Below are 22833 nucleotides of genomic sequence, written 5' to 3'. Positions count from 1 at the left end.
TTTTATATGTTAGAAGCAGGAAAAATGGGCAACTGTAAGGATTCGAGTGACTTCGACAAGGGCCAGATTGTGATGGCTAGACCACTGGATCAGAGCATCTCCAAAACGGCAGCTCTTGTGGGGTGTTCCTGGTCTGCAGTGGTCAGTATCTATCAAAAGTGGTCCAAGGAAGAAACAGTGGTGAACCGGCGACAGGGTCATGGACGGCCAAGGCTCACTGACGCACGTGGGGAGCGAAGGCTGACCCGTGTGGTCCGATCCAACAGACGAGCTACTGTTGCTCAAATTGCTGAAGAAGTTAATGCTGGTTCTGATAGAAAGGCGTCAGAATACACAGTGCATGATGGGTCAGGGCTGTTTCGGCAGCAAGAGAAAAACACCACCACAATATTAGGCAGGTGGTCATAATGTTATGCGTGGTCAGTGTATACACAGTAGATTAATATTTAAGTCTTCACAAACAGTAAGTTAGTCATGAACTAATGGGTCTCATTCCGTATGAATCTCCACAACATTCTCAGAGACCGGACAAAAGAAAACAACACAAAATCTATCAGTCTGGCAGTCTTGCATGCCAACCCTTTAAGACACAGAACATTCTGAAAAACGGCAAAACTGAAGCTGTAAAAGATCTTCTTCTCTTTTTTTTTTTTTTACCCAACTATCACTTCTTACGCTTCACCACAGAAGATGTTTGTTCTCTTTCCTGGAAGAGAAGCATCACAGAAATTTGCTGAGCGCCTTTTGTAACGCAAGAATTAAAGATCGCTCATTTTCACTTGCGAACATGTTGCACTGTTCGCTGTTGCTATGGCAGCAATGAAGTGGGGGGAAAAAAAAAATCTTTGAAGGCTACGAAGGATAGAGAATTTTTTTTTGCTCCCGAAAAGACTAGATTCTACATCTCTCTCACACACGAGCTCCGACGTAAACAGTAGAACACTTAGATTTATTCATTCTCTTTGAGGAGAAAATGTACATATTTCACTTAATGTATATATATATATATTTTTTTTTTAACATTCTTTAAGCTGTTACAAAATGATAAATGGCAAATAAAAACAAGCACCTATTTTTCCAACATACACAAAGTATCAGCTAGTCACCTCAGTCGCACAAATTAAAATAAATAGCATTCATTCTCACTGATACAGCACATCATTTACACCATGAGATGAGTGAAGAAGAAACCTGATATACAAAAAAAAAAAAAAAAAAGCGGGGGGAAACGAATCTTGGAATGAAACAACAGACAAACGTTTTATATTACAGATCTCTGAATTAAAATAGTGGTTTTACAAGCATGTGATTTCTGACACTTAACACTGTGTTCTTGGTTCAAATGTGTGCACGGAAAAGTGTAGTTAATGCTTAAAAGAAACAGGATTTAAAACGAAATATTTCCTACCGCATACACTGATTTTGTAGAATTAGTAGGTGACATTGATTAAAACACCTAGAACAACTGAAATGCAGTTTCTCTGATATGTCTAAATTAAATCCCTGTCTAAAGACAAATATATTACCAACCAAGGCTGCACCGTTCCAAGGCCTACTTTTATCCTACTGTAGTTATTTCAACACTGTATTTAAGGCTGACCTTGCAACTCAAATGGCACAAAAAAAACAAAACACCAAGAACAAAACCAAAACACATTCTGCAGCCAGTCAGAGAAAAGCATAACGGTGGTAAAACAAAAAAACCTAGACGAACCGGCGGCTAAACATTCACACTGGCAGTGATACATCCTTCTGTCACTCAAGTAAAATGTAAGACGATGCAGTTCCCACATCTCCCTTGTCTTCTTCACAAACCCGCAGGAAGGGGGGGGGGCCTCAAAGTGTCCGTCATTCGTTGTGTTAATGACCAGTGTAGAGCAGTCCTAAATGTAAGAACCTCCGAACGTGCACAGATATTATCGGATCCTTGTAAACAGGTTCAACACTGATATTGATTCCTGGAGGATGAGAGAGAGAGAGAGAGAGAGAGAAAGAGTGAGAGAGAAATAATTTTCACATTGTCAGAATGCACTCATTAAGATGATTTTCAAGTCAACCCGAAAACCCAAAATGAAGGGCTGTTATTATAATTACACCACAGCGCTGCCGAGTTCCCGAATCTGATTAGGAAGGTATTTTCTGTCACAGCACAGCTTGGACAGTTCCAGCTGTAAGGCAAGTCACAGGTTTATATCGGTTTATATACCTTACACGGGGAGTTGTATACTGGAGGATCCACATGATTTTTAATGATCCAGATGTTTTGATCCAAAAGTCTTTGTTTGTTAAGGGGGGGTTGCTGTTTATAGCTGCTGTAAAGTAAGTAATAACAGGAAACGGCATGAGCAACTCAACAACATTAAAAAATAAAAAAGGAGTCATGGTGGCAGGGTTGGGGGTTTGATTCTTGACTCCTTCCTGTGCTTTGGGGGTTTCCTCAGGGTACATTGGTTTCCTCCCCGAGTCCAAACACGTGACTGGCATCTCTAAATCGTCCATAGTGTGTGAATGGGTGTGTATGTGTATGTGTGTGCCTTGCGTTGCCATGGTGTCCAGAGTCACCTGAGATAGGCTGCAGGTTCTTTTGTGACCCTGTGTAAGATAATCACTACAGAAAATGGATGACTGAATGAATGGAAATTAATAAAACTTGACTTGACAGCACTTTGTTGAATATAACAGCACCCCCAGCTGTTTAAATAAAAGTCACGCTGGGTGCTTTTTCTTTCCTCTTTGTGCTAATATCTTGATATCCGCCTGCCCACAAGAGGATAGCGAGATACTATTCAGAGTTTTGTTGCTTAATTCAATTTTTCTCTCCGTAATTTAACTAGTCGAGTCTTACTCATGTGTACCGCATAGCGGCCACGGAGCAGCCGTTACATCCTATTAAAAAGAAATTGCATTTTCACATTTCACTAATCCCCATCTTTTCCTATAAACGCTCGCCGTTACACAAAGCCTGCAGAATTAAAATATCAATGCTCAACGTTCTGATGGAGCGCTGCATCAAACGGTTAAATGACAGCTTGAGTGCGTGCTTGTGAGTGCCTGAAACAGCGTGTGTCTGATGTCGGCGATTTGAATGTAACTCAGTGTCTAACCAGTGACATCTATTACACATACTGAGACGTGACAGAACGACTGAGCAACACAAAAAGATAAATAAAGCTCGTGACATTCTGCTGCATTATTCACTGTGTCTGTAACAAACGTGCAGAAATTCACATTCATTCAATAATTCATTCATCTTCATCAGTAAACCCCCTACACACATTCCTTTCCTACACCTACGTCTTAAACTATTTCGCTCGCATGCAGAAAAGCTGGGAAAAATACGGAATGAATTCCTCATAGTGATATTATAATTTTAGGATTCCCAGGATGGTAACATCCCTCCTATTTGTCAGTGCATTAAAAAATACACTATATTGCCAAAAGTTTTGGGACACCTCTCCAAATCATTGAATTCAGGTGTTGGACTTAGCCCCTTAGTTCCAGTGACAGGAACTCATAATGCTGCAGTATATTAAGGCATTTTGGACAATTTCATGCTCCCAACTGGGGATGACCCCTTCCTGTTCCAAAATGACTGCACACCAGTGCACAAAACAAGGTCCATAAAGACATAGAAAGCCCTGTGCAGCTATAAAAGCTTCAGCTCTTCTGGGAAGGCTTTCCACAAGGTTTAGGAGTGTGTTTATGGGAATTTTTGACCATTCCTCTAGAAGTGCATTTGTGAGGTCAGGCACTGATGTTGGACGAGAAGGTCTGGCTCGCAGTCTCCGCTCTAATTCATCCCAAAGGTGTTCTATCAGGTTGAGGTCAGGACTCTGTGCAGGCCAGTCAAGTTCCTCCACACCAGACTCTGTCATCCATGTCTTTATGGACCTTGCTTTGTGCACTGGTGTGCAGTCATGTTGGAACAGGAAGGGGTCATCCCCAAACTGTTCCCACAAAGTTTGCAGCATGAAATTGTCCAAAATGTCTTGGTATGCTGAAGCATAAAGAGTTCCTTTCACTGGAACTAAGGGGTCAAGCCCAACCCCTTTAAAACAACACCTGAATTCAATGATTTGGATTGGTGTCCCAAAACCTTTGGCAATATAATGTACATCCAGGACATGGTTCCCACCCCAGCTTTCTGTGTCCATCCCGCATACTTGAAAATAATCTATGCCTAATGATACCTTGGTAGATCTGGTTTTGCTGAAGACGTTCCAGAAGCGCAGAGTCTCGTCGCCTGCTCCTGTGACTATAGCCTCTCCATCTGGAGACATGGCCTGCAAGAAGTCAGGGTCAGCACAGAATATTTCCAGTTAAAGAGAACGAATCACAAACAAGCCCCTGATGGTTGAGTGTTTAAAAAAAACTGTACAAGCTTTATAACACCCAGATTAATAACTCCACCTGATTTATTAACAAGGTCTAGGGATGATGACTTGTTACTGAACTAAAGCTGGTTTTGTATCGCACATTCAGTGTATGTTCACACCTTCGATTCCAACAGCAATTAATCACACTCGGTGTTTTGACAGACTCATAACTACACTCTTCCACACTTTAATATTACAAAGTTCAAACCCTTTCGCTGTCTGCCCCCTTCCACATGCTCCAGCATTCGTGTTGGAAGCCTTGAATGTTTTTTAATAGCCTAGTTTCCATGTGTGTCACTGAGACCTGAAATTGTGCCTTCGATTGAGAATAAATAACATGCAAAATGCTTACATCCTTTCTGCTTAAGGCACACATTTTAATATGTTAACTTGTGTGGTGGATGCAGCACAGCTACAGATATAAAAAAAAAAAAAAAAAAAGTTTTGATATTTTTCTGTAAGATTATTATTCAGTAGCAGCTTTGGTAAGAGAACCCACTGTCAGTGTTTTGTAACAGTCAACAGTAAAGCTATCACTTTGTGACATGGAAAATTTGGAAGGCTTCGTGGTTTCTCTGTAACACGATGCTGCATTTTTTTTTGTCTTATTAACTTCGAGAGAGAGAGAGCGAGAGAGAGAGAGAGCGAGAGAGAGAGAGAGAGAGAGAGAGAGAGAGAGAGAGAGTCTGGTGAGCGAATGACTGTTTCGAGCTGCACCCCATGATGTTTTATTCTTTACTTTTTAGACTCCTAGCTTCCACGTGACCTAGTATTCTTTTTAATCACCACTCAGACTCAATTTATCTGACTGCGCAGGCAGATTAGTGCTTTTTATCTTAGTCGTCTTTGTGAATCAAAACCCACGGATGGGTAAATAAACATAAAACGAACACTTTGTAATGAGCTCAGTTTCTGTTCCAGACACATTATTAACCCTTTCTGGAAGTCAAACGCTAGAACACCTGTTATATTCGGTTCCTACAAAACATGGTAATGCGTATGATTACATGCCGCCAAGCAGCTTTTACAACTGTAAGGGAGTAAGAATGTGCTGTTCTTAGTACACTGTTTCCACTAACCAATGGTGGGAGAGTTTACCATCAGCAGAATGATGGAGTGAACACATACTGAATAATTCAGACAGGTGTGCATTACCAGGTAGAGTACTCTGTAGGAGTGGCCAGTGAGTTTGGCCACCTGTGTCAGAGAGGGATACTTCCACACCAGGATCTGATTCTGAGAGTAGCCATGTGTGCTGACCTGTAGACACACACACACACACACACGCACACACAGGGTTATTTACATGTGCTATGAAGCTGACTAAATTAAACTGCTGCTAAAATTATGCAGGAAATATAGTATTCCACAACATGTGGATTCCAATCCCATCGGACATGGTGGATACTATACATTCAGCATATAAATAAAAGAAACCTTGCATACACTGGGATTTACACCGACCAAGCATAACATTATGCCTAATTTTGTGATGGTTCCCCTTTTGCTGCCAAAACAGCCCTGACCCATCATGCACTGTGTATTCAGACACCTTTCTATCAGAACCAGCATTAACTTCTTCAGCAATTTGAGCAACAGTAGATCGTCTGTTGGATCGGATCACACGGTCCAGCCTTCGCTCCCCACGTGCATCAGTGAGCCTTGGCCGCCCATGACCCTGTCTCCGGTTCACAACTACTCCGTCCTTGGTCCACTTTTGATAGCTACTGACCACTAACCCTAACCCTATTGCACTACTCATACTGCTGCTATTGTACATATTGTACATGCTGTTTTTCTACCTAACTGTTTTTGAAGTTTACATTTATCTTCATGTTTACATCTATCTTCAGCTTATTTGCACCTTGAATATATTTGTATATTTAATAGAATTCACTGTTTACACTTACTCAGATATATATCCATTTAGAAGTTCAATTTATTTTTCCCTGGTTTATTTATATCTATTTATTATAAGTATAGTACTGGTACCGTCACAAATCTGTTCTTTGTTGCACTAACTGTAAGTACAATGTTAATACTGATGAGAGAAGAGAAACGGTATTTCGATTCCTCTGTATGTCTGCACATATGGTGGTATTGACAATAAAGAAAACCTTGAACCTTGAACCACTGCAGACCGGGAACACCCCACAAGAGCTGCAGTTTTGGAGATGCTCTGATCCAGTCATCTGGCCACCACAATCCTTACGCTTGTCCATTTTTCCTGCTTCTAACACATCAACTCTAAGGACAAAATGTTCACTTGCTGCCTAATATATCCCACCCACTAACAGGTGCCATGATGAGGAGATAATCAGTGTTATTCACTTCACCTCTTAGTGCTCATAATGTTATGGCTGATCGGTGTATGTGCCATCAAACAATTTGAGTGTACACAAACCTTTACTGCTGTGTGCATTTTGATGGCTCTAGTTTCACTGACCAAAACAAAATGCTCCAAAGACTTTCCATGCCGTTCACCACAGATAAAAATATAAAGTTAATGATTTGAGTAAAACATTCACGTAATTCCTCTTAGCTGTTCTTCTGAACCATCAACAGCTCTATACTAATGTTGCAAAATAACCGTGAAATAATGATGGAGCTTTTACAGGACAATGGCGAGTAGAAAGTAGAAAACGTGTTTTTGGAACCCTGAGTATGTTCTAGCCGATGATAACTTGCTTATAACTTGCTTTCAAATTCTCAGGGCCATACACTTAAAAATGTGCTCAGAATAAAAAAAAATTAAAAAAAATTAGGGGACGAATCATTCCCTTAAAGTTGGACTGCATCCTGCCTGAATTATGAGTTGCTTTGGATAAAAAAAATTAAGTCTGCCAAATGAATAAATAGAATACGAAATGCAATCACACAGTCGCTCAAGCCTGCCTTCACAGGTAATGATAACTATGAGGTATGTGCAACTGGTACTGGCTAATCATTTTTCTCTGTCATCCAGTCCCTGTTATTCATATGGGAAAGAATAATCACGATGGTACACCGATCAGGCATAACATTATGACCACCTGCCTAATATTGTGATGGTCCCTCTTTTGCTGCCAAAAAAGCCCTGACCCTTCATGCACTGTGTATTCTGACACCTTTCTATTAGAACCAGCATTAACTTCTTCAGCAATTTGAGCAACAGTAGATCTTCACTGCCCACTTGCATCAATGAGCCTTGGCTGCCCATGTCCCTGTCGCCAGTTCAGCACTGTTCCTTCCTTGGACCACTTTTGATAAGATACTGACCACTGCAGACCGGGAACACCCCACAAGAGCTGCAATTTTGGAGATGCTCTGATCCAGTGGTCTAGCCATTACACTTTGGTCCTTGTCATACTCGCTCAAATCCTTATGCCTGTCCATTTTTCCTGCTTCTAATACATCAACTTTGAGGACAAAATGTTCACTTGCTGCCTAATATATCCCACCCACTAACAGATGCCATGATGAGGAGATCATCAGTGTTATTCACTTCACCTCTCAGTGCTCATAATGTTATGGCTGATCGGTGTACTTCTTAAGAATAAGGTCACACATCAACACTAATAAACAATGAGGTCACAAGAATAATGAATTATTATGTCATACATCACAGTTCCTTACACTCAAGCTGAATTAACCAGCATCAAATAACAATTTACATCAACACCGGTTTTTTAAACGTGAGTCAGTGCAAAACTCAAGATAAAGATCTGACTTAATTCCGGAGGCACCTGTGATCTGACATGCACAACAGGATCTGTTTTATGCAGTTGTGAGATGGTCCAGGTTAACAATCCTACACTTTTGCTAATAGTAGGGTATTAGGCTAAGGGTTCTTAGAATCTCCTGCCCTGCACAGTGTGTCATTCTTGCACCATCAACACACCTGGCCCTCCTCCTCCTCCTCCTCATTAAGGGCTGAGTAATTAGCTTATCCGTTGGATCAGGTGTTGAACAGTAGGAAAAAACGCAAACTGTGCAGGGCAGGGGGTCCTGAGGACTGGAGTAAGGACCTAGAGTTAAGCTGGTTTTACACTGTGCGATTACAGCAGTCTGTACAAAATCATCAATCACTCCAGAAAATGGCGTTGAATAAACAAAAACATTTAAAATGAGCTTGAGGATATTTTTGCGGTATATTAGTATGTCTCATTTATGTTTTATAGCTGTCTCATGAGTTTCGTGTAATCAATATGCCACTCGGAGTGAATACGTACCAGTTCATTGGTGTGTTTAGACCAGGCCAGGTTGCAGACCTGCGAGCCTGTGTCAGTGCACTGCAGCGGCTGCCCGGTCAGCGTGTTCCAGAAGCGTATACAGCGGTCGGCAGTGCCGCCGCCTGACGCCAGCAGCCCGTGCTGATGAGGAGACCAGGAGATGGCTTTCACTGCTGCTGAATGCTCTGTGTATTGCTGCATGGGTAAGACACTCGAGTGATTCCACACCAGCAGCTACAGAAAAAAAGAAAGAGATCAAATTTATTTCCTTGTGACAAAGTGTACCCTGCTCTTACAGAGATGCCAAGCAGACCAGGAACATCCTGATCCAATACGGCATACGAGACCACAAGCACTCTCTCTCTATGACCAACTTCTATTCTCTTTAAAACACAAACTGGAAACTGTCTGAGGAGAACACACCAGAACAATATTAGTAAAAGATAAATAAATAAATATTGGGCAAGTATGGCCAGTTTTCTTTCAATACTTTGAAAAAATTCCATTTCTCTTTACTTGAATAATGGGTGGGTTCAAACAAAAAGTGTCATGCTATTAGTTGTTAAACAAATCTGGACATAAATACGAGGAGATAAAAGATTAGGAGATAAATTCTGATCAGTGGTCTTATATTCATATTCTCAAACTCAAACGTCTCGAGTGTATACCAAACACCAAAAGAACTGGCCTTGTTGTTCCAATATTGGATAACACTCTATATGAATATGCATGATATGTAAATCATGCAACCCTCAATCCGTAGCCAGCTAGCTTGTTAAGTGCTGGTAAACCTGCGTTTTCAAACATTTCACTATGCTACCTTATTGTCATTGCCGCCGGAGGCAAGGAGCTGGTGATCAGTGCTCCACTTGAGGCCGCACACTTCCTGTCGGTGGCCCTGTAATCTGCGCTCAGACTGCAGCGGAGGAGCTCGAATATCACGTTGCAGGATCAAGCGGTCCCTACTGCCTGAAGACAGCTGGTCCACGTTCCATGCTAATGCTCCTGATAGCAAAAACACACACACAGAATTTGAAAAAATTTACATATATCTTTTTCCCTAATAAAAATTTACATATTCTGTTTCCTATGCTCTCAGTATGCCACTATATGTTCATGATATAGATACGTGGATTATGATCAAACGTAATTTCACAGCCCATCTGTTCAGCTACATACGCTTCCGTTCCCTGCTGTTCTGTAGAACCCCATTAGCACATAAAACCCGGAACACTGCCAAAGATTCAATTCCACCTTTATGTACAAGTACAGCGTGTTCATACATGGCAGCAGGAAAAGCCTGTAAAGTTTGTCTGTATTTTTAATAGCCTGTCTACATTTGACTTTTTAATATGCTAATCGTACGCTTCGTTGCTTAATTCCGTCATCAGCTCAGATGGTCTAAGGCTTGTCGGTTTCTAAATCTAGATCTTTTACCACTAACTGAAAGGAAAGGCAAATAACAGCTGGGAATAAAAAAGTGAACCAGCTGCAGGGTCCAAAGCAACACTGCACTCACCAACTCTGGCTGTGTGGCCCTCTAATACAGACAGCTTCTTCCCTGCGGCTGCATCCCAAATCTGTACGAAGCCCTTATGAGTGCCCACTGCCACTAAGTTTCCCTAAAACAAAATACAATAGCAGATCAGACACACACAGGCATTTCCAGCATTGCTGAAATGAAGCTCGGGTTTTTCCCGGTATGGGATCTGCACCATGTAACATTTTCTCAACAATCGTGCCTAGGTACGAGTGAGTGCGTGAACGGATACACACGTGATACCATGATACTGTAGATCTACTGTGACTCTGATCAGGATGAAGTGCTTACTGAAGGTGAATAAGTGAATGTCAGATATGTGTGTGTTATGGCTAAAGACACACAAGCGTGTGACACAGAACCTGGGGATTGGGAAAGCACTGACCATAAGTACAAGAATAATCAATACGGATCAATCTGAGGTGAAAACTGGACAGCTTTATGGATAAAGATGCTCTCATTTTTATCTAGTTTATATATATAAACACTAAAAACAATGAAAAAGCATGCTTACTCTCTCTGACCAACCCACTGAGGTGACCGAGTCGCCTTCTACGGACAGATCGCACAGCCGTGTCACCTGTACAAAGATGAAAAAAATAAAGATATTATTTGTGTTTCTTCCTCACATGCTCATCAAAAACACACACACACACACACACACACACAATGGCAATATGGTCAAAATGACTTATTATTATTATTATTATTATATTATTTATTTTTTTTATTAAGCATTTAAAATAATTAGTTTTAAAAAAAACTAATTTTAAAAATATTTTTAATTAGTAATAAGTCATACTATTTTTTTTTAGAAATGTTTTTGTGTTAATAGAATATAAAAATTTAAAGCCTAAAATAATAAAATATGCATAGAAATAGGCTTATATATGGTTTATTGTAATCTTAAAATAAGAAAGTAACTGCATGAATGATAATTGACTAGATTCAAGATAATATTCAGATTATTACCTGCAAAGACACACTCTCACGCGCACACACACACACACACATACACACACACCTGGCTGGTGCAGGCACTCCACAGGTACACGCAGGTGCCGAGGCCGACGCTGAGCACGTTTAAAGATGACCAGTCCACCAGATTGAGGTAAAAGTCGTCCTGCAGCTCGGGGGCGTCCAGCACCTTGAAGGGAATTTTGGAAATCTTGCGCATGGGTTTCCGTGGCGATCGCAACAGCTTCTGACTGTAAGGTTTATGTGAGACACATGAAAACACATTGAGACGCATACAAAAAGCAGAAAGGCAAAGACAAGAAGAGCTCTGCTTCACAGACCTGACCTGGATATCTAGAATTTGGGAAAAAAATTATTTCCCTAAAACTAATGCGTTCTTACTGAGCACACAAAATTAATTAATTCAAACACACAGCAGCATGCTTCTCTGTAATAAGGACACGTTTTATTCTAGCGCAGACCATATTCCTAGAATTCTGACATCTGTTTCATGCCAACATCTGTTCTCAAGCTGTCTCCACACTGCAAAGCAAGTGCAAGGCAGGTTAATCATAATCATAATCCGATGAGTCATGATGTTTTTTAAATAATATGTGCTTTTTCATGTCTTAATTGTTCTTTCGATTTTATTACGTGTTTACTTTTTGAGCCATTAATTTGATGTGGGTTTCACAATTAGGCTAACAATGTAACGTGGACGATCTTATCTGCAAGGGGGAAAACGATACACTGAGGGAAAACTCTCGTCCAAGTTGGTTCTTTTTTAAAACTTTATTACAGAGTTAATACGTGTAGAATGAGAGAGAGAGAGAGAGAGAGAGAGAGAAAGAGGGAGAGAGAGAGAGCTATAGAGCTGAGAGGGTAGCGCTGTAGAGTTTTCATAACCGCATATGTTACTATACATTCAAAACAAATAGCAGAGAGACAGCTTACATTCAGCTTTAATTTGCCAGATCAGATTTTCAGTAGGTTGAAAGCTTACTATTAGTATTTAATGGCATTTCTTTTGAATTGTGGAGCTCAAACACTTGGGATAGCCTTCCACAAGCTTCTCACAAAGGTTCAAAGTCATTACTTTAATTTCTGGAAACTTCTAGAGTGCGTAAAGAGACCGTCGAGTCGTACATGGAAACCTTTGAGCCACGGGAAGCCTGATCTACTGAATGAAATCTGTCTCTGACCGTGTGCGGTTGTGGTATCATTAAATCTGAACGAATGATCTTGTAATCCTTTGTGTCACTCAGTTCATCAGAAACACCTTTGGCTCAACTGCAAGAGCCGAGGAATTAAACAACATAGAACATTCGCAACATAGAACACAATGGAAGCTACAGTATCCGAAAGAAGACGATCAATACTTTTAAATGACTAGCCAGAGCTCTGACTGAAATGTACTTTTAAACTTAGATCTAAAATGCTTTTTTTTTTTTCACAAGAAAGTGTGAGAAAATATATTGCCGAGATGTCAAGATGTGCCACGCTGAAAGACCCTCACCCAAAAGAGCCAGCGATGGAATAAAATCAAAAGGTGTTTCAGCAAAAAAGGAGTAGTTTAGGGGTGTGCAAACTTATGCAAACAGATTACTATTGAATAAAGTTATAGACTGTAATTTCAAATTGAGGGTGGAAATGATGTTAATTAAATTAAATAATCTGAGTATGGTTAATATAGAATTGGTGCTGTATAAACGGTGAGGTAATGATATACACTACATTGCCAAAAGTTTTGGGACACATATCATTGTATTCAGGTGTTCCAATCACTCCCATGGCCACAGAGCTATAAAATCAAGCACCTAGGCATGCAGATTGCTTCTACAAACATTTTGTGAAAGAATGGGTCACTCTCAGGAGCTCAGTGAATTCAAGCGTGGTACCAGGATAGGTTGCCACCTGTGCAATAAATCCATTCGGGGAAAATTTCTTCACTACTAAATATTCCACGGTCAACTGTTAGTGGTATTATAACAAAGTGGAAGCAACTGGGAACAACAGCAACTCAGCTACAAAGTGGTAGGCCACGTAAAATCACAGAGCGGGGTCAGAGCATGCTGAGGTGCACAGTGCACAGAAGTCACCAACTTTCATTAGCTACAGACCTCCAAACTTAGTGTGGCCTTCAGAACAGTGTGTAGAGAGCTTCATAGAATGGGTTTTCATGGCCAAACAGCTGCATCTAAGCCTTACATCTCCAAGTGCAATGCAAAGCGTCAGATAGCACACCATCACTGGACTCTATTGCCTCCTGCCCTCAACCTGATAGAACACCTTTGGGACGAATTAGAGCAGAGACTGCGAGCCAGGCCTTCTCGCCCAACATCAATGCCTGACCTCAAAAATGACCTTCTAGAGCAGACCTGGGCATTTTACTGCCCACGGGCCACATCCGGCCCAATGACTACCCTTGACCGGCCCGGTATATATACACTACCAGTCAAAAGACACGAAGGTCAGGTGTTCTGGAATAGTTCTTGCAAGAACAGTATTGTCAAGTGCATTTGCAAAACCCATCAAGCACCATGATGAAACTGGCTCACATGAAGACCATCCCAGTAAAGCAAGACCAAAACTTACCTCTGCTGCAGAGGAGAAGTTCATTTAGAGTGACCAGCCTCAGAAATCACCAATTAACAGCACCTCAGATTAGAGCCGTTATGAAGGCTTTACAGAGCATCAGTAGCAGACATATCTCAATATCAACGGTTCAAAGGACATTATTGTGTATTTCAGCTGCCTTCAGCATCCAAACTTTTGACTGGTAGTATATATATATACATATAAGTGTGTATATATATATATATATATATTATAGTATATATTTATTATAAGTATATAATAAGTTTATTATAAGTATATATTAAATATATTATATATATTCCGGCCCTCTAAAACCATTCCAATTTCTCATGTGGCCCTTTTGGAAAAACAATTGCCCACCCCCGTTCTAGAGGAATGGTCAAAAATTCCCATAAACACATTCCTAAACCTTGTGGAAAGTCTTCCCAATAGAGTTGAAGCTGTTATAGCTGCAAAGGGCGCGACAAATCCATATTAAACCCTTACGGATTAAGAATGGGATAGCATTAAAATTTATTTGCACGGAAAGGCAGATGTCCCAAAACTTTTGGCAATATAGTGTAAATAACTAGTTTAAGACTTTTATGCATCACATTGTGGGTTTGTTTTTCCTCATTGGTCTGAATAGCAGCAGCAGTTCTACAGCTTTTATACTGAGGCTCAGTTTATCTCGTCACTACATCTCCTCCTTTTCTGCACAAACCCTGGTTCACTTCCTGGAGTCGTGTAGATTTCACATTTGGCTGGACTGATCCTTTTACAAAAGGTTCTGAAGGATCTAAGGATTTTTTACCTGTTACTGCTGACAGGCGAGAGTGAGTAAGGAGAGACGCTGTTGCCGTCGTCAGGGAGCGAGCGCTTGGCACTTAGAGAATACTACAACAAAAAAACACACACATAATGGAAAGGTGAAATCGAGTTGTTTATATGACTGTCATCATAAACAATTATGAATTAAGAACATGAAGCTGAAGTTCTGTGCTTTAGATACAAGTTTCCTTTAACGATGAAGCAACTTCTTACTTCTCAAAGAAGATGAAACATGTAGGCAGAGAGTATCTACACTCTTGCAGTACACACTCTCAAGGCCATTCTACATTCTACAACTCCTCCTCATGTCCCTCAAGCTCACGGTGGATAAATAGCCAGCTCTTGCACTCGGTGTGTGTGTGTGAGTGTGTGAGTGTTTTGTTTATGTAAATTCAAGCATATGCTACGCTCGACTTAACACAGAAGGTTGAATTCGCAGCTCGGCAATTCTCACCTCTGCACCACTGAGCTATGAGGTGAGGAAAAAACATGGGCGCCTCACGAACCGGCAACAAGCGAGCTAGCTAACTGACGTTAGTGATACGAGTTATAACCAACACTGTATTCACCTTCTCAAATTAGCCATATGTATGATCATTGCTCTAATTTCATCTAACCAGTTAATGATGATTCTGAGTTACGCACTCAGAACGCTGAACACAGCAGTATACAAAGTCCTCTTGGTCACTTACACTAAACAGACTTGTCTTCTCAGGTGTCGAGGGCTGTAGCCTCCTGTCCTCTGTCTGAGGGTCCTGCACCTTCTCGATGCCCGCTCCCAGCAGCTCGTTCTTCAGCAGTGCGCAGTATGCCAGGCCATCTGCTGCCAGGGAGAGAGGATATGTAAAATCCCAGCCGATGCTGCGTTCACTCTAGCCATTCACTCAATGTGTTTTACACAGTGATCGGTTTGCAGCTTGATCTCATACCCATAAATGGAATCATGATTTGTAGCGCTCATCTAGCTAGCTGTGTACGATATTTAAATGTAAACTTAAGTAGCCTTTATTTATACATTATATATGCATTTCTGCACATTAAAATTATTTCTTCGCATATAAGATCCGTGGAGGTTTAGGGTCAGAGCACTTGGTCTCAGCCATGATACAGCACCCCTGGAGCAGGGGCAGGGTTAAGGGCCTTGCTCAGAGGCCCAACAGTGGCAGCTTGGCAGTGCTGGGGCTCGAACCCCAATCTTCCATTCAACAACCCAGAGCTTTAACCACTTGAGCTACCACCACTGTAATGAAAGCAATTTAGTACAATGGCAGCTCATTCCTTATACCACACTCAATATGTAATTTTACACCATGTTAACTAACTAACTAGCAACCTAGTACCACATACTCAGTTAAACCACTTTAGCTAGCGTTCTTGCACCCGTAGCTAGCCAGCGATTCATGTTCAGCTAACATACTCCAAAACTTCCTAAAATTCAAAAGCTCCCTAGGTCAGCAGTCAGGGCGCTTGATCAGGAAGTCGGCCATTTTAAATGCTGTTTCTTTCCATTTCAAAAAGTACATCCAGTGCACTGGACCATTCGCTCTGTCTAAAAAATTCCCCATAATGCACCCCAAAAAATGGGAGCAACGATGCTCATTATATTCCCTTACTGGCAATGACATCGTCTATTCTGAATCCTTTCAGCACTCAAATGCATCTACAAACGTAAGCAGCTTGTTATTGTTGTTGTAGCTCCTAATTACTTGTGTTAGTAACGTTCTATATATATGGTGTGTTTGAACAACTCTTTTGAGAGATTTAAGAGTCTCTTTAACCTTTTTTTAAACTGGTTTTTAAACTCGACTAAAAACATTGCAAGAATATGTAACAGAACAATCAAAGTATTTTTGATCAAGTACTTTAAACAACATAAAAGCATGTAAAACAACGTGTAGTGCTTATCAGCGCCCCGAACTCATGTATCCTGATTCACGTTCTAGAGTGCTACGACGCTGATTGAGACACACCCTAAAACTTCTTTTGTCCCCTCTAATTTGCTCCCCGGCCAATTCCCACTCGCAGACGACCAGGAAGGATGAAGGATAAATCGTGTGTTCTTTGTAGACTCGTCAAGACGACCAACAAAAAGCAAACGCTCACAGCTAGTCCATGATTTTCTGGTCTTTTTATTACTCAGACACTAAACACCCCCTTGCAAAGCCCAGGTGAGCAAACCTTCTCCTCAGCATAAATATGGACTTATGCTGTACACCGATCAGGCATAACATTATGACTACTTATAATTTGCTATCATCCCAGAAACTGTTCATTAGTTAAATTAATCACTTAGTGTTTGTTAAGACTTAAATATTAAATCTACTATATACACTCTGACCAAGCATTACATTATGACTACTTGCCTAATATTATGTTGGTCCACCTTTTGCTGCTAAAACAGCCCGTCATGCACTGTGTATTCTGACACCTTTCTATCAACAGTAACAGTTGATAGACTGTTAGTTGATAGACAGCAACAGTAGCTCGTCTGTTGGATCGGATCACATGGGTCAGCCTTCACTCCCCGTGTGCATCAATGAGCCTTGGCCGCCCATGACCCTGTCGCCGGTTCACCACTGTTCCTTCCTTGCATCACTTTTGATAGATACTGACCACTGCAGACTGGGAACACCCCACAAGAGCTGCAGTTATGGAGATGCTCTGATCCAGTCGTCTAGCCATCACAATTTGGCCCTTGTCAAACTCGTTCAAATCCTTACACTTTTCCTGCTTCTAACACATCAACTTTGAGGACAAAATGTTCACTTGCTGCCTAATATATCCCACCCACTAACAGGTGCCATGATGAGGAGATCATCAGTGTTATTCACTTCACCTTTCACTGCTCATAATGTTATGCCTGATCAGTGTATTAGTACTACTAATAAATCCAAGCTAGCTTGTTTAGCCAGTACAACTCTGAGGCAACACTGTTGTCATGGTTACAATGCGTGCATCCCAAAAAAGCCCTGGAGGCAGCATCTTTTTTATTTATTTATTTATTTATTTATTTATTTTATGCAAAAAGTGAACAAAGCTGTAATGTCTATCGGAATAAACAAAATACTGTATCTTCGCAAGGTCACTAAGGCTTTAGAGTTTTTCCAACTGAAAAGAAAAGATGAAAGGAAACCACCAAAAGGCCATGGGGGGGGGGGAGAAAAAGAATTGAAAGGACAGAAAGAATTGAAAGGACACTGGAAATCAGAAGGAATCCGAATGACAGACAGAAGCACGGAAACGAGGAAGGAGAGACAGATCAACAAACAGAAGGACAGGAAGGGGTGAACGAGTGCACTGGAGACAAACTAGATTCCAGTTGCCATAGTAACCAGGCTGCCATAAGGGAGGCCTTGTCTGAATGTTTTGAGATGAGAACATGTTCGGATTAAGTAGGCTATTCTGTGCTGTTGTACAGCCATGCACACACACACACACACACAAACCCCTGAACTACGCAATAGCTTAGTATTTAGTCTGTTTATATTGTGCAGCATGTAGTAGAGGCAAGTCTCTAACATTGTGCAGAATTATCACCTCACACACACACACACACACACACACAAAAGCTGCCTCATTAGTACAGGACAAAAGAAGACTGGATCGAATTGAAGACAAAGCGTTGAAAATAACAAACAGCACTCCAGCCTTACCTTTACTGCTGTCAGATGTGCCGTCTTTTGTCTTTCGGTTTTGATTGTGCGACTTCTCGTTCTCCTTAGGAGGCAAGAAATTAGTGCAACGATTAGCAATTGGGAAAGTTAGAGAGACATGAGAAACTGTAAACAGAGCTGAGGGTCTGGAGGTTTGGGAGACGTACGTTTATGCGGTGGAAGTTGACGCTCCAGTTGGCGCCAGCGCGGGATGGGATGAAGCGATCTCCGTGTTTACTCGGTGAGGAGAGGGGAGAATTAGTGGGGGTCAGTGCACACATGACCTCTGTGGCTTTCTGCGGGAAAACAGGAGAAAGTGACACGTTTCATAAATACAGTTTTTTTTTACTCCAAAAACACAAACCGGTTAGGTGTAAAATCTGGACAGAGATTAATATGAAGGACAATAATCACACTTTTAAAACCGTATTACAGTGTGCTCATGCGTTATTCTAATATCAGAATTAAATGGTTCCATTTATTAATGAATAACATGTTGCAAATTTTTATGCTTTATTAGTTACATTTAATGGTCTAGACTGTTCTAGAACAAATTAGTTCCTGGTATAACTACATTATTCTCCCATCAGCCTCTCTCTCTCTCTCTCTGGCCAAAAAACAATCCTACATATACGTTTTTTAAATCTAATCTATTCATTACTACTCAATTAATTATATCAAGTATCTGCCTTACACATCCCTGTGTATGGGCTGTTACTATGGAAACCTGTTACAATAACGTGCGCATGTTTCAGCCGGAACTACTTTCCGAGCCGTGGCGTTATAGGAAAATGAGCCACTTCTTCTGACCAATCAGATTCCAGGAATATTCATCTCATACTGCTCACATTGTATTCTGTTAATTATTAAATTATGACAGATTTTATTGAACAAAATGATTTTTAAACTGCTTATATATACATATACATGCTTACACATTTTATGAATCTGTGAATATCTACAACATTAAATATAATATTTTTTAAAAAAAAGTATGTGTTTTTTAATTTGTCATAGTAGGCAAGTCGCTATAGTATAAGCAGAATAAAACATGATCATTACAGAAAATATCCTTTTTTATTCTTCATACTGTGCTTAAATCCACGTTCTCACCCTTCAATCGATTCTATCTATTTTTAATAAACCTCGCTTTTAACCCCAGGAACTACTTCAAGTGTAAAAAAGAAAGCCCTTGGTTCCCTTAGTCATAGTTTTGTTCCTTACTTAAAGCCGATGTGTGAGAAAAGTCAACCAAAAAAAATAAAATAAATAAACATAATTCCAAACAGTACCAAATTTTACCTACATTATTCACATGACTGGAACAAATCAATGATCGAGCAATTAAACCAATTCATAATGTAGAGATTTGATGCAGACTCACGATGGGGCTGGCGTTGGCATTCTGGATATTGATTTGTCGCAGCAGCCGCCGCTCGTAGTCCTGGTCCATCGCTGCATAGCACCAGGACAGAAAGAGGGATACACACATGAGGGACAAGTAAAAAAAAAAAAAAAACAACATAATGCAATAACTTAATGTCATTTTAGTAGGAGTCTCTGAAACTGTACTGGAGGCGTAAACAGCATTAGAGAAATAGTCCCTTAGTTAGAGTTATAATGATGATGGGCATGAAAACCCATCTATTTATGGAGTGAGAACTGGCATGTCCACACCAGTCAGCATAGAAAATTACTTCACATTTAAATACGCAAAAATTGTACAAAAAATGTAAAAACACCAATAAATAAATAATTTAAAAAAAAAAAAAAAAAAAAAAACATTTTCTAGGCAACTAGAATTTGTTTTTGGTCCAGTGTTACAGTGCTTTATTTACCCTTTTAACTACATGGAAAACGAAGCAGATTCTAAAATATGGATGGTGCTTGAATATTTAAAAGCATTCTTACCAGAGTAAATAAAAGGAAAAAAACATAGAGTCCAAACATTTTCAGATAACAATGTATACTTGAGAAAAAAAAGTCATCAAAAGACCTGAATCTATGACATAACTGTGATATGTCACCTCAACAGCTTCCTTTAAAAGAAAAAAAGAAATTAAATTAATTTAAATAAATAAATAAAATGTAAATAAATTAATAAAATTAAATAAAAAAATAAAATAAAATTATATTAAATTAAATAAAAAACCTTGTTAATATGACTTGTCAACTACACATACAACGAAAAATTTTTTAAATAAATAAATAAATAAATAAATAAATAAACAACTTGTTAACATGCCTTGTTCAGCTTTCCCCAGTGCATTTACACTGCAAGCAATGACCAAAGGATTATTAGTGCGATATCTGCTGCAACAGCAAAATCAGGCCAAAATTCATTTAGTTAGTGTAAAAGCATCTTAAGGCCTCCTGGTGGTCCAGTGGCAGGATCCCACGCTCTCATTGCTGCGGCCCGGGTTCGATTCCCGGGCAGGGCGCCACCCCAGCTGCTGAAGAGTTGACTCTCAGTGCCAGTCCCAAGCCTGGATAAAAATGGGAGGGTTGCGACAGGAAGGGCATCCGGCGTAAAACCTGTGCCAAATAACGCGGGTCGATTGATCCACTACAAACAGCATACCCTGCAAGTGTACGGGACAAACGCATCCATGTTAATTTGAATAAAATAGAAAACACATGTTTTCTTCTACATCATGGACTTCCATCCACAATGACATGCCGTTTTATTCCAATGAAAAATTAGCTTTTCTAAAAAGCCTGCCCAAGCAGATACAATTGACAACACAATGCAGCAATGCAGCGTGGGTCCTCAGTCTCCGCTCTAATTCATCCCAAAGGTGTTCTATCAGGTTGAGGTCAGGACTCTGTGCAGGGCGAGTCAAGTTCCTCCACACCAAACTCACTCATCCATGTCTTTATGAACCTTGCTTTGTGCACTGGTGTACAGTCATGTTGGAACAGGAAGGGGTCATCCCCAAACTGTTCCCACAAAGTTGGGAGCATGAAACTGTCCAAAATGCTGAAGCATTAAGAGTTCCTTTCACTGGAACTAAGGGGCCGAGCCTAACCCCTGAATTCAATGATTTGGAGGGGTGTCCCAAAACTTTTGCCAATATAGTATAGGTTTTAAAATGCAATGTGAATGTACTATCAAGGGGAAAGGGGTGTGGCCAAGCAGCGCTGTTCCCACTGTGGGCGGGGCTAACCTTCATATCATAAACATGAACTGCGTGAAGGTTTTTGAAAAGAAAATAGCCTTGGAACATTAAAAAAGCATTTACAAATGAAATGTTTTGGAAATACAAAAGAAAATAACTCAATATCTAAAGTTAAATATTTAAAAGCAGTGCTGTTTCTGCTCCAAATGCAGAACACACACACAGTATTACCATCCTTCTGAGGACCTTCCATTGACGTTTATTACTGCGCTTACGCTTACACCTACCTCCTTTAACCTCAGTATCCAAAAACAAAACCTTTTAGTTTTCGAAGTTTTAAATTTTCTTCCTGGAAGCCAGTCAAATGTCCCAACTATCAGATATAGCTGTCCTCCTGAGGGCATTTGCACCCCCCCACACACAGCTGTTAGTCGACAGCTGTTAGCCTAGCTTAGCTTCAGTGCAGAAGACACGAAAAGCCACAGCCAAACCCAAATTGCTTATGACATCGAAATGAAAGGACAAAGAATTAAACAGGCTAGCGGTAATAAGACGTGGAGGGATATAAACATGGCCAGTGTAGCAGTAAGGTAGCAGAATCAGGACGCAGCCTAGCTAGGGAAGCTAACCCTGCTAGCACAACACCAACATCACACAGTGAACAGTGAGCTACATCAGTCACGGAACAAAGCGTCCACACTCGGATAAAACCAGCTCGAGATCGTATGAGATCAAATCTTGAGATGACATACCAGCCTCGCTGAGTGGATTCCCGAAATGAATTCCGTGGTTTGTGTTTTTTAGTTGAAGAGAAAGCTGAGGAAATTGTTGTTCTACGGAGCGCAAGGTATTGTGGGTAATATACAGTACCGACGTCAGCGTTTTGATTCGGAAGATGCAGCAGTGTTTCCATGGTAACAGCGATAACACCTGTCTAGCCATAGCACTTTAGTCATTTTTTAATAGTAATATTTTTATATTTTTATAAAATAAAAAACAAAGATATCTACCACCACCACCACAGCCACAGCAATAAAAATAATAATAACATTAAAAATCAACAATAAAAATAATAATAATAATAATAATTTATCTTTGTGAACTGAATCGTTATTGATGTAAACAATTGTAATCTTTTACTGTAATTAAAACACTTCATCATTAAACATTTTATTTATTTATTTATTTATTTATTTATTTATTTATTTATTTATTTGCTATAACCATAACCAACCGAACCATTCAGAAAAAAAAGGTACAAAAAATGACCAGATAGTGCAAGAAAAAAAAAAATTAAAAAGAGATTCACCCACACACACACACACAAAAAAAAAAATCCAAAACAACAGCAGTCCTGGAAAAAATATTCTAGAGGCATCCTCTTTGCAAATACCATTTTTGCTCCATTTAAGAACATAATGTATATTTTATATAACATCTATTTAAAGAAAAATCCAGTCAATCACAGTGAGAGTGAGCCCCCTCAAAGTAAATAATAATAATAATAATAATAATAATAATAATAATAATAATAATAATAATAATAAAACAAATAAAATAGATATCTAA

The 22833-nt window shown here is 40.0% G+C and overlaps 1 protein-coding gene across 3 annotated transcripts; it reads right to left on the bottom strand.

Moving 5' to 3' along the window:
- Window positions 1–943: 943 nt before the first annotated feature.
- LOC131371228 (fizzy-related protein homolog) lies at window positions 944–22147 on the bottom strand. Of its 3 annotated transcripts, XM_058419091.1 has the most exons (15): window positions 22017–22139; window positions 20391–20727; window positions 19530–19600; window positions 18313–18441; window positions 18146–18209; window positions 15185–15315; window positions 14476–14558; window positions 11152–11335; window positions 10642–10707; window positions 10107–10209; window positions 9408–9592; window positions 8588–8821; window positions 5532–5636; window positions 4191–4283; window positions 944–1958 (listed from the first exon to the last, which is right to left on the bottom strand). In XM_058419091.1, exons 3-15 carry the CDS (start codon window positions 19596–19598, stop codon window positions 1917–1919), a joined length of 1488 nt encoding a protein of 495 aa, XP_058275074.1. In that variant the 5' UTR covers window positions 19599–19600; window positions 20391–20727; window positions 22017–22139; the 3' UTR covers window positions 944–1916. The 3 variants fall into 3 exon arrangements, with proteins under 3 accessions (XP_058275074.1, XP_058275075.1, XP_058275076.1); XM_058419092.1 differs by lacking the exon at window positions 20391–20727 and having other exon boundaries at window positions 15185–15312; window positions 22017–22147; XM_058419093.1 differs by lacking the exon at window positions 20391–20727 and having other exon boundaries at window positions 945–1958; window positions 22017–22105.
- Window positions 22148–22833: the final 686 nt, after the last annotated feature.

The sequence above is a fragment of the Hemibagrus wyckioides genome, linkage group LG20 (genome assembly GCF_019097595.1).
Source record: "Hemibagrus wyckioides isolate EC202008001 linkage group LG20, SWU_Hwy_1.0, whole genome shotgun sequence".
NCBI lineage: Eukaryota > Metazoa > Chordata > Actinopteri > Siluriformes > Bagridae > Hemibagrus > Hemibagrus wyckioides.
This window is presented reverse-complemented; position numbering and strand designations above follow the sequence as displayed.

Excerpts from the sequence above, each read along its gene's own strand:
- LOC131371228 (XM_058419091.1), bottom strand. The coding sequence starts at position 19,598 with ATGGACCAGGACTACGAGCGGCGGCTGCTGCGACAAATCAATATCCAG. Across the intron at positions 10,708-11,151 it reads GGAGTGCCTGCACCAGCCAG|GTGACACGGCTGTGCGATCT; the intron begins GTGTGTGTGTAT and ends ATCTTTGTACAG. Across the intron at positions 1,959-4,190 it reads GCAAAACCAGATCTACCAAG|GAATCAATATCAGTGTTGAA; the intron begins GTATCATTAGGC and ends CTCATCCTCCAG.